We start from the raw sequence: 17,185 nt of genomic DNA on the forward strand, positions 1-17,185 counted from the left end.
TTTTATAACTACAGACTGTGAGAAATCACACCCAAAGGCTCGCTTTGGTTTCTACAAAGAAATAAAAATCTACAGATGTGGTGAGATATTTTAAATTGTTGTCACTGCTACTCAGACAGTCTCGTTCCAGTTTAAATGTATACGGGAAGCTTCACACTCCATCTAAGAAAACAAGCAATCAGGGAAATGTAATATCAGTTTATTGACCTAGTTTTACATTTACAGAGTAATACATGTACCGCACTATAGTTTAAATGTTAACTTGCCTGCTATGTTATGGGTCAACCTGAACCTTGGCTGTAATTAAAAGATGTTGCAATCTATCCTTGATCATACCTAAAGTGATATCAGTTTCTGAACGAAGTGAAAATGTAGTTTTTTTTCAGAGTGATGTCCTCAAATGATGAGTTTGTGGCTATGACATGTAGCAACTTAAGCAGTTGAAATAAATATCAGTATAGAAATCAGACACTTCAACATAACATTAGGGTTGGGTATTGTTTAAAAATTTAACATTTCTGTAGTACCCATACCATAAAGTGATACTGATACCAAGAGAGTACTTAATTTAATGCCCTTTTTCCTACTTCTTTCAATACCCATCATGTGAATGGAAGCATTCAGTTGCTTAAAATGCCATGAGTCACTATAGCCATGTAGTATAGCCATACTTTCAAAAGTTTTGGTGGCATCTCGGCACGTTGAACTGCCAACACCGTCAAATACACCATGCTCTACTTCACCACACCTCATACTGTAAGGTATGTAGCTGCTGGGGGCCAAACACATGTCTCATTAAATCAAAGAAGACAATACATCTAGATTCAAATGCAGGTTTTTTTTTTTTACTGAAATGGTTTCAATACTACTTAGTACTGAGTTATTGTGAGACCTTATTGGTACTCAGTACCAATACACATCTGGGTTGGAGAAGACCAACATGTACATATACTGCAGATTTTGATAATAGCACTATTTCAACTATGCAGATGTAGTGTGAATTGATTGCCTGTGGGACAGTATCCCCAAAAGTGGGTTTTAAAGGGCCTGGCTTTGAATGATTTCCTCACAATTTATTTAAAGATTCAAATAGCCTGGAAAACAAACAAACAAAACAAAACAAGTGTGAAACAGGCCATTTGACTCTAGAGGTGAAGACAAAGAAGTGACACAATCTTTTCCCCCATTATCATCACTGTACCCCTAAACCTGACACTATAACAACTGCCCATTTGGATTTACTTGTTTTCTAACCGGACAGGTTTCAATTTATGTTCAGATGTGAACGTTACATGTCCTAATTATATTTATTGTACAACATAAAACTCTGGTTATCAAGGCCAAAACATTGTTGTCCTAATATCTAAAAAAACAAACAAACAAAAAACTTTCAACAATTAGGAGCTGAACATTTTTTCTCTAAGAGAAGGCTACAATCAAAGTGATGGGATATTGAAAAGACAGCCTTTTAATTGAAGTGGTTTGTTTTGATGGAGACATCTACACAGACTGGCTTTACAAATGTTAAAGCATATTGTATAAAAGAAAATGAAATTATTCCCCCGGTGGAGTAAAAGAACATCAATCGATAGTTTCAGGAATGATGAATTGGCTTGGCTCATTCTGCACTATATCATTAGCATAACAACATTTGCAGAGCAGTCTTGAGACTTACTGGTTCTTAGGAGATCCTTCAGACATCCAGACTTTGGTTTGTGCATGAATTAAAATGTTTTAGTGGGTTGTAAAGGCCACCATGGCTTTCTTGGGCTTGGTAATGTTCAGAAACACATGCATCCGTCATTCTTTTTTCACACTTCTTTTATTCACTTGCTGACACATGAAATTGTCTACATAAATTTTAAAGATTACATCAGAATCAGAATTGGGTTTTATTGCCAAGTACATTTACACATACAAGGAATTTGACTTGGTGTTTTGGTGCAAACAATCAACATAGAAGAAGAATAAAAATATAGTAACTTTAAATAGAATAAGATAAAATATATATATATATATATATATAGAAGCAATATAAAAATATATAATGAAAAGTAGAATATAAAGAGCACAAAACGTATGTGCAAAAAAGTGTAAATGAAAGAATTGTAGATTTAAATGTGAAAACGCTTCATGTATATGCGTGTCATACGGTGCACAATCTTTTCAGATATTCCCATTTTATTTGTGCATTATGCCTCACTCCCTGACTCCAGTATACTACATCCCATTCAGCCATGCTGCCTAGCAACAGCTCCCAAATCTCGCGTTGGCGGCACAAATCTCACATCACATTTTGAACTGCGTAGCATCAGGGGCATCTTGCACTGTAGTCGTGTGGGGCAAAGTAACCTTAACATGGCAGATGTTGAAATATTTGACGAGGAGCCAAAGCAAGAGGAAACTACTGAATCCGCCCAGCCCGAATCCGAGGAGACACCCAACGTTACAGAAACACCTAATGGCGTGAAAACGTGAGTGAAAACGATGCATTGCTCTGTCCGTCCAGTGTGTGCAGCCGTTAGCTAGCTTAGCTAAAATGGAGTCGTGTGATGCTAGCTATTGTTAGCCAAAAAGCCTCTAACCTCTAATATGGTAACGGTTAAGTACCTGTGTGATGTGCATATGTTGTGTTTGTAGCTTACATTACGGCAAAATATGTCAGGCTGTGTATTTTTGTAACCGGAGAGAGTGAAAATGGTAATTGCATAACGCTCATCGTGGTGTAATGGGCCAAACCTTTTACGTTACCGGGTGCTAATCACGGTTGTCTGCTAACGCTAACGGAATTACGGAATATAGCTGTTAGCGCCTTTTAAATCAACAGACTAAATCTACCTTAACCCTCCGACCAGTTGGAAAACTCGAATACTTTGTTTCAGATGACAATAACAGCGGGCTGTAGCATCTCTGTTAACTCAAGTCACACATTTCATTGTACCAGGCTAACAATAACGTGTAACGTGACGCTAGCTGCAAATGGCTCCACGATAGTGCTCTGTTAGCTACTTTGAATGAACTACGCAAGCTATCGTAGCCCTGCTATTTTATCTAACACACACACTTCATAAATGGCAAGTTTTACAGCAGATAAAATGTTTCCAAAATGTTTTGCTTGTGTAAAATTTTAACTCTAAAAGCCAAAATTTCACCATATACAATGTATCCGACTCCCTATGTTTAGTTTTGTACCAATAATATTACGCATAGCAAAACGCTTGCAGAATCAAGTTACATCTATTACTTTTGAGAAAAAAGTGAATTCCTAATGTTCTGTATGGACATATATAGTATTCAGGCTTTATTATGCCACCTATTTTTACTATTTGTTCTCAAGCTAAGTAGTATCATTAATGTAGCTCTTTTATACAATATCATAATTTTTCGTGTGATATATAGGAAATTAGGAGCAACGTAAGACATAACACACTCACTCATGATGATTTTTTTGAGACTGGGAATGAATCCACAAAGCAGATATTAATGAAGTAAATATCAGTAAACATCGGGGGTGCAATAATTTTGGTTACTGCCACACAGACGATTTGATTTGCAGTGTTTCCGATCTATATGCTGAAGAGGGGCTTCAGGCCCAAGACGTCTATGTGGCAATAATCAGAATTATATTCAGAGCATGCTCTGATATTTAATTTATTCATATCTAATTGCAGTATTCAGCCAGTTTATAAAAAAAAAACCCTTTAATCGTGAGTGTGTTGTGGCTCATTTAATTTTTAAGAACTGTCTCTTATGTAGAGAAAAATAGCCTGTTAATAAATAGTTTAAATCCAAATTATGAACTTACCGGCTAATAAAGAACAGCTACAGTGTAGAGCCTTGAAGTAAAATTCAAGCATAACACAAAGATACCAATTTGCATAGTTATGCCCACGGACATCAACATTAACAGTAGACCCTGGTACATTTGATACCATCCCAGAGGACATATGTTGTGTAACACAGGTGATATGGAGAATGAGGTTAATTTTTTGTTTCCCTGTCTTACCTATGAACACTTAACAGATACACTTTTCAGTAAAATTGCCTCAATTTGTGGTGATTTCTTTTGGGTGGATGCCCATGAAAAGTTAGTTATGTTTTAGAAGATGAACCAAGTAATATGTTTGGGGACTGAGCAGTAAGATAACATGTATGTTGGAAAGATTACTACAGCGATGTTACAGTTGTGTCTTGTAAATCCATGAGGGTTGTGCACGTTTGTGTGCATTGCACGAGTTAAAGTAATCATTTAAAATCAATCAGTCGAATTAAGCTGTTTGATTCATTCTGTATGGCAGAGAGTTTTTTCAACGTAGAAAAGCCTACCTCTGAAAAGCAAAACACACAATAGGAACCTCATATCATAAATAAATTGACAGATCATTTAATTTACAGGCCACAGTGTGGGATTTCGGAATGTGGTTTTAAGATGGTGTCCTCTGACTTGTGTCTGTCTGCATTTTACAGAGATGCTGATGAAACTAAGCCCCCCAAAGAAAAGCATGATGCTAAAGAGAAGTCCTCCAGCAGCCGAAGAGGAAACCGCTACCACCCCTTCAAAGACAAACATGGTGGAGAAAAGAAGGGCACCCACAGGAACCGGGTGTTCATCAGCAATATCCCCTATGATATGAAGTGGCAAGCAATTAAAGATCTAATGCGGGAGAAAGGTAATGTCCCCAGTGATGGGGATGGTGTTATTCCTTCTCTCTATCTCTTCAGCTGATCAGAAGTTCTTGACCCCTTTTCCCTTTATTTATCAGATGTTGCATCCTGCTTCTAGCAGTAGTCAATTAGTTTGTAGCTTTTTCTGGATGTTCTTAGCGCAGATAGTAGGGAACCAATATAGTGTGATATTAGGTTATTGGAGTTCTATAAAAAATTTTGGATTAAGTTTGGGCTGATATGTCTGTGAGAAAAGGAAGATGAACTTAGTTCCATTGTCACTTGTTTTATGGCATTGTCAGCTCCAAAATGTAACCTCAAACCTGTAGTAGAATTGATTGTTGAATGATTTTGTTGCATCTGTTGCAAGGTGAATCTTGATTACATGAATGAAAATATTGTAATGAATTACTTATTGGGGTCTCAAGAAGCCCTTTAAAAGGTTGAAGGATAGCATAAAACTCCCAACTGCCATGAATGGAATCTGTTGATAAACTGATAATGTTGAAGTCTTTTGAATTTCCCAGGTTTTATGTAGCTGTGTTTCTCTCTGGCCTTGGCCTTTGGGTGTCTCAGTCACTGCCCAGAAAGGCATGGTGTTGTCTGGTGGGATGTTGGTCTGGGCTGACTGTTGATCATTAATGGGACATCTCCATCAGTAGCGGCATTGCCAAGGCCAACGGTGACTTGAAGATTTGGTGATTTAAATTCCTTTGTTCTTTTGGTATTTTTCCTTTTGTATGTCTCATGTAGTTGGTGAGGTTACATACGTGGAGCTCTTTAAGGATGCAGAAGGAAAGTCAAGGGTAAGTGATGTGGCCAACTTGCTGCACGAGGTTTTAAATGCCCTCAGCAGGCTCTCATTAATCAAGTGTTCTTTTAGGTTCTCATTCTCTGGGTCTTACTAAGTTACTGAACTGGAGATACTGTGGGTTGTGTTTAGAGCCTGATAGACGGCTAATGATTGATATTCATTTGAAAGGGAGATGTCCTGTTGATTTTTGGAAAAGTAGCCCAATGAACTAATTTAAGAGTGCACCTTTGCTTTTGTTGTTGTCACTTCAATTGGTGTAAAAGTTTGTTTGTTTGGCCATTTTCCAAAGGGAAAAGTGGGTTGTGTGATTTGTTTTATTGATTGACCCTCATGCCTCAAAATCTTATTTTACAATTTTGTTATATGGCACAGCTCTCTCCTCAAAGGAAAAAAATAACAGTTCCTGATCCTGTAATGTTTTTTTTGTTTGTTTTTTTAAAAATGTTTTTATATTAAATGGCAAAATAAATACTGTAGATATTACTGTGGACCACACAATCTTTTATTGCTGCTGTAAAATCGGTCAATCCTAAACAATGTACTTAATAAATTTAGTTCTTTTTTTAATTTTTTTTTATTTTCTACCTTAGTATTTGTGTCCAGTTCAAAATATTTAAATGTTTCCATTAAATTACAATGCATAGGTATGAGTTAGTGCTATATGTTTCTATTAACACTTTGTAATTTAATAAGTTATTATATGAAAAGTGCTGTCAACAATGCTTCAGATAATGAAAAAAAATGCTCTTATTTTAATCTTTGCAATAGACCAAACACAACCTAATATCTGCCAGCTTAATCCAGTGGACAAAATATGGCAGACATATACTATAGCAAATAATACAAGCATGTTGATACGTTAGATTTATAATGTTCCACTGCTTTGTCATCTATTTAACTGTATTTTGTTCACTCCCTCGGCTTTGGATATGTGCGTTACCTGGACTCTTTTGATGCTCGCTGGTTAGGGTTGTGGGTAAGACGCTACCTTATTTTCTCAAATGTAGAACTTTTTTTTTTAAATCTCACATGTGCATGGAGTCATCTGATGCCGCTGTTTTCCCTGTCCAATAGTGTGGTGGAGTTCAAAGATGATGAGTTTGTGAAGAAGGCGATAGAAACAATGAATAAGCATGACTTGAGTGGAAGACCACTCAATATCAAGGAGGTGAGAGCAAATAATGTGACATGATGAAAGAAAAACTGAAAACTTTGTTATTGTATGTCTGTCTTTAAAACAACTACTTGTTTTAGCTTAAGTTGGAAATAACCTTGTGTTTTTCATGATATGGAATGCATTTTTCAGAGAAGTGGGAGCTATGGAGTTATTAGGAGTTTTTAGTTTTTTAGTGTTCAGTGTCTTAATTTTATTGTGATTCAGAATTTAAAAAAATAATAATTATCCAACTGCAAACATTCGTCATCATGTTGTCTATACCAAAATTCTTCATATGACAGCTGATTGTACTTTTAGGGCCTCTCATTAGCTTTGAGCCATTTCTTGATTTTGTTTGTGGCTTTTCTGTGATATTGAAAGATTTCTAAGTTGTCACAAATAATTGAAACAGTAAATCAAATTATAATTTTAGTAGAATTAGAAATATGATAGACTGTGCATATCACCAAATATCAAGAATTCAATTGTGCAGTTGTCTATTTTCTTCGTTTTGCATCCCTTAGCTGGCTGATTCCAAGATCAGATTCATTTTAACATTGTTTTTGATCAGAAGTAATTTGTGAATTATTTTCTTCAAAGGACCCTGATGGGGAACATGCGCGGCGTGTGCTGCAGCGCATGGGAGGAGGACAACAGGGAGGTCGTGGGCAGGACATGGGGCCTGGTGGGATGAACATCCCACCCTCCATTGCCAACAACCCCAACATCCCACCTGAGGTCATCCATGCACTGCAGGCTGGACGACTGGGCACCACAGTGTTTGTTGCCAACGTGAGGAAGCAGGAAAAACAATATACAAATCTAGCTAGTGATGAACATATACGTTGATATAAGATAATGTTGTCTCACTGTCTATTTGTTGTTTTTATAGTTGGATTTCAAGGTGGGATGGAAGAAGCTGAAGGAGGTGTTTGGCATGGCAGGTGTGGTGAAACGAGCAGATGTAAAGGAGGATAAAGACGGCAAGAGCCGTGGGATGGGAACAGTGACTTTTGAGCAGCCACTGGAGGCTGTGCAGGCCATATGTATCCTTCAGCGTTGCACACTAAAATAGGAAAAAATGCAAAGTAATGCTACAGTTTAACTGTGACCTCCTCCTTGACTTTGCTCTCAGCCATGTTCAACGGACAGATGCTGTTTGACAGACAGATGCACGTTAAAATGGTATGTTATTTTTAGTTACTGTATAACTTAACAAGTGCAGAGGATGTGAAAATCAATTCTGTCATTTGTTGTGTGGTTTTATAGGATGAGAAATCTATTCCCCCTGATGATTTCCGTCAAGTAGAAAAAACACCTCAGTTACCACGTGAGTACACAGTCATCCCTCCTGTCAGTTGTTGATATCAGACTCATATCCATGGTAATAGGCTCAGTGAATTGTGTATTGCGCCAGCATTGTCAGTGAAAAAGATATGATACCTTCTGGGAACAAATAGATATTTTACAGTTAGAAAGGTTCAGACTTGTTTGCTGAGGCAGTATGGTAATGAAGGTAGGATAGCTGTTGGGCTGTTGATTTTATCTGTCACCTGCATGCTGCTTCATGAATAAACACATGAAGAAAGAAAAGCAGCCATTGCTACTGCAGTTGAATATTTGAAGTCTTGCATGCAAAGCATTTCTTTAGAATTTATCTTAAAAATGACTGTATAAAGTGGTGTGCAATACATGCAGTAATTGATTTTGTTTTACTGTATATACACCTATTATTTATTTATTTTTAATGTATTCATTATTCTAGATTTACTCATTTATATTTTACACTACATTTTGTATTGTGCGTCAATACAGCTTCTCCTCAAAGCTCCAAAGTGTCTGACTGAACAAACAGACAAATATTCAGTGGTGGAAAGTGACTTCTTTAGATTTCCACAGACTACTTTCTTTTAGTTTCAGGTTTAGTCAGACTTTGTATGGAATAATTTGAGACTCCAGGGCGCATCACTCGGTGTTTCATCCAGCCACTCGCACTGAGCTGTCATTATTATTGCCAGGGGCAGATTTGGGGGCCTGGGGCCACAGGCACATTGCCTTATTTTCAACCTTTCTCTAACTGGGAATGTTGGCAAGCTGTTGGCAACTATAGAAGAAATTGGCCTTCTAAAAACACTTTTCCCTGAGTAAAACAATTAATATTACACCGCAGAAGTTGTTGTTAGGGCTGCACCTAATGATTTTTTTTTAATCGATTGATCTGTCGACTATATTTTCGATTAATCTGTTTATTCCTGCTGACAAACATGAGTGTCACGTGTAAAAAAAAACACTGAGCCACCGTTTCTCTATATGTGCTGCAGCTGAATGCAGCGGAGGTGCGCCTGACAAGTGCAGCTCAGGCAGGCAGTCTGCATGCTCTAACTTGATAACATGGGCGCCGAAACAAAAAACAACACGCTCGGCGCTGCTTATGCACTCCTGATGCACGCCGTGTTACTGGCTTAACATCCTCCATGCGACACGTCGACACACGTTACATAAACCAACAAATTTATGTAATGGATTACGTCGATGTTTCGCCCCAGCCCTAGATCATGTAAAGATTTACCTCTTCATTTTCATTTTTACAAAACTACTTTGGTTTAAGTGCAAAAATTCTCTGTTGTTGTGTATTATTGATTGTTGATGAAGCTTTGTATAAATCGTGTCATTTCACTCACTCCACTCATGCGAGTAAATTACATAATTTAATTGTTCTCCTTTTTTCTTTTGTATTTCATATGTAGGGGGTCTTGGGGGTATTGGCATGGGACTGGGGCCAGGAGGGCAACCTATAAATGCCAATCGTCTGAGTGGAGGAGGAGCAGGCATGGGCTCCATGGGGCATGGAGGTCAGTCATCTCTCATATATTTGTCAATATGTTTGGGCAGAAATGCTCACACATCCTACAAACATTAAATCACATACTGTGTTGCATAGGGTTAGGGATGACAAATGCTTACCAGAGAGAATCAGATGCTTCTCCTCTAGTCAGTCAACACATTTGCACCACAAGGCAGCAATAATCTGTAGCTTTGAACGTCTTTATGTCATAGTTAGCATTAACAGACACAGTTAATGTGTAAACCACTCATCCATAAAGTTTTGGCTGACATTTTCACAGCTCATCTCTTGACCCCGCAGCAGCCTCAATATGGGGTAAAGCGATAAGACGAGCAGAGCTCCTACTTGCTGAAATACTACCAGGTGTTAGGATGTGACTGACATTATGCCAAAATTGCCTTTGTACAGTGTTTGAAAACCAGGCTACACACAGTGCATTAAATGGCTCCATACCCATTGGATGTAAATAGCCTTGATACAGTATGTGTTGGCATGTCCTGACTGCCATCTTTTTGCCTTAGGTATGGATTCCCAAGGGTATGGTGGAATGAACAGACTTGGAGGAGGTAAGATTTATGCTACTAATGAGTTTTTCCTGTCAGAGTTCATTATCAACTCTTTTGTGGAGGAAAAGAGGAGAATGATGTTCAAACTTGTTGCTGCTTCTGACAGGAATGAGCGGTGGCAGTGGCTTTGGGGGCATGGATAACATGGGCAACATGGGTGGCTTTGGAGGGAGAGACATGGCGCCTGGCAGGATGGGAGGTAAGTGAGCACATTGACTTCTACTGATGAGAGATGAGGTTCAGCTCGAGGGTTTACATAAGCTGGTATATGCCAGCTTTTTGCGGGTATCACGTGTAGTTGTCCAGCAGGTGAAAATATTCATGCCAAAAATGTTGACTAGGAAATATGCCGAATAACTTTATTAATAGCCAATTAAAAAGCTTAATCTTGTGTGACGGGAAAAATTGTGTGGGGTTTGGACTGAATGCAGCAGACTGGGAGAGGATCCCAACCTACAACATTAGTCAAGCAGCCAGTCAGACCAGAGGGGACGAAAAAAAACACAAAAGTGCAAGACAAAGAGAGGGACTAGAGCCGGCATCAAGGCAAAGCTGAGATGAGATGTGATTAAGGCTCACTCAGCAAATGGAAATCAAAGACTGCTCTGCACACATCATGACAGAGACATGGTTAACCTCTAACATCCCAGATCAGGCTGTTGTGCTGAATAGGTGGACCTTGTTCAGGGCCCAAAGGACACAAGACTCTGATGCAAATTTTAAAAATGCACTGCGCGTTTTGTATGATGCCACCAGCAGCAACATGCCCAAGTAACTGGATGGAATTTTCATAATAATTGTTGATCTGAATCAACTCATCCTTCAACTCTTAAAATGTAGCAGGACCATGGACAAATTGTAATTGCATTTTTTTAAAACTTTGTTTCAAAAATAAATCTACCTTGTTAATTAATTTATCCATCTTTTAACTTATTTTTGTGAAAATGAGTCAAAGCTCTACTGTGTGAATGTCCACATCTATGGTGTTACAAATCTTAAAACCTACTACTGAACCTAATTCCATCTTTTCCTTTATACTAGCACGTACCTGTAAGATAAATATAGATTAACCAAATTCACGATTATAACCATATTCCTACATAAAACCTGTCTTGGCACGGGACTACATATATATTACTTACCTTTATATTTACCTGCAGTATTTGAATAAGAAAAACAATATGTCCAAAAACATGTCTTAAATGTGGTAAAAGAATCTTGAATAGATCTTAAAAAGCAATAGGTAGGAGTGTGATACCTGTATATATCTTGTGTATATGGCTGGAATTCAGGATTAACAATGGCCATATTTGCTGTTGAAAAAAAGTCTAGTGTAAACCCTGTTCAGCTCTAGGATGGCACATTGTAAACATTAAGTTGCACCTCTGTTTTACTGGTTACTGAAGACTAAGGGTACATTTTTTTTCTTGTGTGTGTTGAGACATGTACCGGTCAGGAATGGGTGGAATGGATCGTGACTTTGGCCACAGTGACATGCCAATGAACCGAGGGTTTGGTGATTCTTTTGGAGGAATGGGTAAGTGATACTGTGATACTGCAGACTTAAACTTCAGACACAGTGGAGATCATATTGATTGACCTATCGCTAAGTCCAGCCCTCGAACGCCATGAGCTCATCATATTTCGTGCAGCCACACAATACTCTTGGACATCCTGCTCGTAGACCTCCATAGAAAAACATCAGAGATTTCAATTTTCCTGTGGTTTTATTTAAATTTCTACAGGTATAACTATAAAGTGGTCAAAAATGTGCATGAGGTAAATGAGGCTAGAGAAAAGTGTGTATTTTATCCTGTTCCCTAAATCTCACATAAACAGAGCTAAGTGTCTTTTTGGCTTAAGCTCAACGTAAAGAACATAAACAAACAAGGATGTGGACATTTGCTCTAAGGTAAGGCAGCATAGTGCTAGCTAAATTTTTTACAAAGTGACAAGTATATATAGCCTTGTACCTTATGTCGGCATCATCGTGTATAACATTACCTTGTGGCGAACTTTGGTAGGCAACGTTAGCTAAAAGACGTTAATGTTATGACCAACTTCAGCTTCATAATGTTAGTTCATCATGTCAAGTCTGTTCAACTTATTCTTAGTATTTTTGTCCCTTGATGATGGGACATCAGTGTTAACTTTACAAAAGGTTGTAGGTAAATCCCACCCAACTGAAAACCATTAATGGTAACTTAGCTGTAACTTTACAAAGAAAGCAAAGGTATAGTGGTAGGTAGTGATGGCATAGCGAAGACCCTTTTGATGGCTTCTATGTGAAGTAATGAGCCTCTGTCCCCAAAATTTCTGTATAGCATCTTTGGATATGTCTTTGACACTGCCATTGCCTGTTTATGCAGCGCACCGTTTGTTTGTCCGAGTGGGCTAAGGGGGCGGTGCTTAGCGATAGGTCGATCCCTGTGTAGTTAGGTTATAATGGAGTTTATGGATTGCTTTTTGTGTGCTGTTTTTTTAATCTGATTATTTCTGCTTGTACTGTTGTGAAACTGTTGTATGGTCTGATCTAATCTGCACTGACTTCCATACTCTTCAGGAGGAGGTTTTGGAGGAGGCATGGGCAGCGGTGGCATGGGACACATGGGGACTGGATTAGGTACATGAGATATTCAATCCACAGTTTTTCTAAATCTGTTGTATATCGATTGTTCCCCCTTACTGTAGATACACATTATCTTTGGAGGTCTGGTAAAGCTACAGTAAGCTCTCTTGCAGAGCCCTGGGCCACTTTACTGCTGTTGACATTTGAGAGTTATTATCCATTAGCATTTTACAGTCTTCTGTTTATGTAGCCAATCATGTAAAAGGGCGAATGAGTATTTGTGTACAGAGATGTGGAGTCATTAAGTGTCATGACTTGCTGAATAGGTGATGGGTAACAGGGTGGCCCCGGAGCTTGAGGGACTCAAATGACCTCAGTACAAGCATTGGCTTTGCTAATGTGTTGTATGTAAAGAGAACATGATGTCTTGGAGTACTGGTGTATGATGCAAACTGAAGTAGGATGGATGATGGTTGGATGGTGATCTACACTACATACAGTAGCACCAAGAGCCATAACATTGTATCTTTGTCAGTCTTTGGGCAGACAGGTGGAGCATGAGAAAGAATCTGATGTGCGTGTTAAGTGAGAGTAAGAAAAGCTAGAAAACTCGTTGAGCATTTGATCTGGACATTTCGCAGTTCTGCTATTACAAACATGGTACAGGGCACCCTGGTAATGAGGTCTAAAACCTGGAAATGAAAGAGCATTTCAGCACCTCCGGTTCCCTTGTCTCAAAGTCAATGGGTTTTTGGTTAGAAGCCTGAAACAAGGTCTGTGGTAAACACAAGTTTAAGAGATTTTTATTTTTTGTTCTACGACATAAAATGTGTAAATACCATACTCGCAAACTTAAAAGCTTTTATGTCTCTTAAATTGATGGTTGCTAACAAGTGGCTATGTAAGTCTACAGGATGTCATCACATTGAGCTGCGCTACACACGGCTTTACAGTCTCATAGTGGTGGCCACGCAGCTGTAGTTTAGTTTGTTTATAGCCTAACATTAGCTTTTTACTTCTGTGATCGCATTTAGGCTTAAAAAAAGAACAGAAAGTGTTCATTTGTGAAGATTATCTTGCTGAACATGACGAGTGAACATGATCGAAATTCCTATGGAAAAATCCCACAGGCTTTTTAATGAAAGAACCGGGTTGACATTAGCTTTCGGGCAGGCCCACAGGAAAGTCCCTGGGGCACTCTGTATGGCTAACATATTGAGCCTCTAAAGTTTCCTAGTAAGATCAGTGAAAACAGCACTTTTTAAGAATGATGTAATTTAATTTGTACATTACTAGATTTGGGGTGCTTTCCTCAACACTACTCCTTGTATGAAAAAATATTTGAAATTCTCTTTTGTACTTCATGTGTACAACATCTCCCCATTTATTGGAGATGTGTGATTGAGAAAAAAACCTTATGGCTTTATTTAACCTGTTCTTCTGATGATGATCTCAGTGATCTGAATGTAGAACATTTCATTGATTTGGGCACAAAGGGGCCCTTATTATTATTGCCATCATGCACAGCCATTCACAATATTTGCCTTTATTTAAATCATGTTCCAAATGACACCATACACCTCGACACACATTAGGCTAGTCCATTATAACTTGGTACGTCAGATTATAGAGGCTCATTAATCAAACTTCCTTTTATAGCAAAAGAGTCAATTTGTATTTTGTTCTTGAAATGCATAATAGTGAGCGGGCTGTTGTCACATAATACAATTTCACCATTTATGATATGATGTATAGGTTAATCACAACTAAAGTACCCAAACCATCTGCTTTTAGCTGCAGATTTGAGGTACCGTGTGTTGAGATCACGCTGCAATATCCAAACACAATATGATTCCCCGAAGAATCGCCTGTTCATTTATTGTGCTATTGTTGTCGTACCTCGTCGTGATTAGCACACTGGTTTCATGATTGAGATTATTTGATTAACTGAGAGTGTATTTACCTCACCACACCCTTTGATATCTAATCCACTTCAGAAAGCCCTTTTGCACTTTGCACTGCAGCACATACATGAACCAAAATAGCAGGTGCACCTGTCGACGCCCACACAGTTCATGCACTCAACACCCACCGCCTTGCTTGTTGCGGGTTTAAATGGAGCCCGTGGAGTTGTTCAATGTCAATGGTGTTAGAGAAGCTTTGTGTTTTGTATTCACAAGATAATTTACATAATTTCTATTGATTCTCTTCCTGGCGGAGTTGTTTGGTGACTAAGAATAAGCACAGATCCAAAATCTGCTTTTCCTGTAGAAACAACATCACAGTGACATTGGACTCACTGTTGTGGCTAATGTTTGAAGAGACTGAATACCAGTACAGTTTTCCAGTGTGAGCACACACTTCACTGACAGCTCATTTGACTAAATAAATGAAAAGCTGTGTATTAGATGGTGAAAGGCATCAGTTATGTTCAGTATATACAGTACGTTAGTCGAACTTGCTCTTTCATGAGTTGGTATGTGTGTGTGTTGATTGCAGGTGGTGGGATGGGAAACATGTCGATGGACCGGATGGGCTCCGGCTTTGACCGGATGGGCATGTCAGGAATGGACATGAACCGTGGTTTTGGAGGCTACGGAGGCATGTCGGACAGAGGCTCCGGATCCAAAGGAGGCTGTCAAATCTTTGTGCGAAATGTAAGTGCGGCTTTGATATCTTAGAACATGGCTAGTATAGAGAATCAGAAGTCTGTTAAATAGGATTGAAGTTACAGAGCCATCTCAAAGACCCCTCCACTTATGTCATTACTATTTCATTGATAAATATTTTTTTTAATGCGTTGATGCTCCAGTACTGATTAAGGTTTTTAATAGGAAACAACCCATGCTTGCCGTGCATTAATATAAATGGTAATGATGCTGTGAATAAGTTACATGATTGGTGTGTTTAGATGTATTAACTAGTGCTTTACTTCCCAGTAGAGTTTTGGCACATTTTCCCTCTGAATCTGACTCTTTCTATGATGTATTTTATTATATATACTTTATTGATGCAACATCTTTTTATTTGTATTGTAACTAGTTTTTCCTAGTCTCAAATATGTTGTCAATAGGCTTTGGCAGTGTCCAGAGTATGGGGTGTATGATGGTAGAAGTGTGTGGCGCACTACATACAATGAGTTAATATGAAAGAGGAGCGCCTGTATTTATCACAGTATTTGCCGTCTTTTTTAATTTGTCTATTTTAGTTTGTCTTTTAATGTATCTTTAATTTAGTCTTTTATTCTGTCTCGATCTTGTTTAATTCTGTTATTCGTGATATTATTTCTGTGTTTACTGCTAATATTCTTTGAATTGTATTTACTCTTGATTGGTATGAGTTGTTATTGTTATTTTTGTTTTGTAGTTGTTTCACTCTTTTTTTTTTAAACCCTTCTTGCTTCTGCTTTGCCTCTTTTGTCTTTGTAAACTCTGTAGTTAAAGATGCTATAAAAATAAATTTAGTATTATTATTATTGAAAACCATACCTTAGAGATTTTTAAATACTCCAGTATACCATTATACTGTGATACTGACCAAGCCTAGATGACAAATGTATGACTGAAGTATTCATCTGTGTTGCAGCTGTCCTATGATCTGACATGGCAAAAGCTGAAAGAGAAGTTCAGTCACTGTGGTATGTCTTTTGCTTCGAAAGAAACAATCTTTATTACTTTAAAAGCCATTTAAAGGCTTCTCTCTGACATCTCATCATGAACAGTCGTTGCACATGAATGCCAGATTTAACATTCATTCATTAACACTTTTAAAAAGCACTAGTTTTAAAATGCATTCATTGCTGATTCTTGTCTGCTGCAGGCCAGGTAATGTTCGCAGAGATCAAGATGGAGAATGGAAAGTCGAAGGGCTGCGGAACAGTGAGATTCGACTCTCCGGAGAGTGCTGAGAAAGCCTGCAGGATGATGAATGGAACCAAGATCAACGGCCGAGAGGTGGACGTCCGCATCGATCGGAACGCCTAGAGCTTTTGTAGAAGTCACACTAACACACTTCCACATTCAGCACACTTTGCCAATGACCTTTTGTTTTGTTTTAAAAACACAATTACTTCATATCTCCATGTGTCCACTGTTTTTTTTCTGTTTATATATACTTCATAGCTCTTTTATCTTTGTTTTGTAAACCCTTTTTAATTTGTCAGGCAGTTTATTTGAACAAATAAACTTTTTAATTTTTAAACCTAGTTGTTGTAAAATCTCCTGAGATCAAAGTCTCACATTTGTTCTTCATACTAAACCTGAGGTGCTGCTCTCTCTGGCATTATTGCTCAACACTGCCATGCAGTGGCCTCTCGGCGGTGGGGAAACTCCACATTAATCACAAAGGCAGCAGTTGGAATAAAGTGAGACCAGAATGGACATGGATTTTATCAGGCGTAGACTGCAGCACTGATAACGGGAAGCTATTTAAATTCACACATCTTTGAGATTTGTGGCAGTTTTTGTTTCAGCAGAAGAGAAACGGATGCTGTTACAAATAAGTATAGATCTCTTTCTAAAGTCCACATTGGTGCTGTTGTTAGCTGTAGTTTTACTTTTTATGTAATCGA

The 17,185-nt window shown here is 38.2% G+C and overlaps 1 protein-coding gene across 1 annotated transcript; it reads left to right on the forward strand.

Annotated features, from left to right (window-relative positions):
* Positions 1-2,279: 2,279 nt before the first annotated feature.
* On the forward strand, positions 2,280-16,819 carry myef2 (myelin expression factor 2). Its single transcript, XM_042492069.2, has 17 exons — positions 2,280-2,474; positions 4,468-4,670; positions 5,419-5,471; positions 6,448-6,455; positions 6,554-6,647; positions 7,236-7,427; positions 7,528-7,681; positions 7,771-7,820; positions 7,905-7,965; positions 9,383-9,487; positions 10,002-10,046; positions 10,153-10,245; positions 11,488-11,583; positions 12,610-12,669; positions 15,115-15,272; positions 16,201-16,252; positions 16,435-16,819. The coding sequence occupies exons 1-17, from the start codon at positions 2,359-2,361 to the stop codon at positions 16,596-16,598; spliced, it is 1,704 nt and encodes a 567-aa protein (XP_042348003.1). The 5' UTR covers positions 2,280-2,358; the 3' UTR covers positions 16,599-16,819.
* Positions 16,820-17,185: the final 366 nt, after the last annotated feature.

The sequence above is a fragment of the Plectropomus leopardus genome, chromosome 1 (genome assembly GCF_026936395.1).
Source record: "Plectropomus leopardus strain MGB_pleo_1.0 chromosome 1, ASM2693639v1, whole genome shotgun sequence".
Classification (NCBI taxonomy): Eukaryota; Metazoa; Chordata; class Actinopteri; order Perciformes; family Serranidae; genus Plectropomus; species Plectropomus leopardus.

Coding starts and splice junctions, on each gene's coding strand:
- myef2 (XM_042492069.2), top strand. CDS start 2,359: ATGGCAGATGTTGAAATATTTGACGAGGAGCCAAAGCAAGAGGAAACT. Junction 7,821..7,904: donor GACAGATGCACGTTAAAATG/GTATGTTATTTT, acceptor GTGGTTTTATAG/GATGAGAAATCTATTCCCCC. Junction 10,246..11,487: donor GGCGCCTGGCAGGATGGGAG/GTAAGTGAGCAC, acceptor GTGTGTGTTGAG/ACATGTACCGGTCAGGAATG.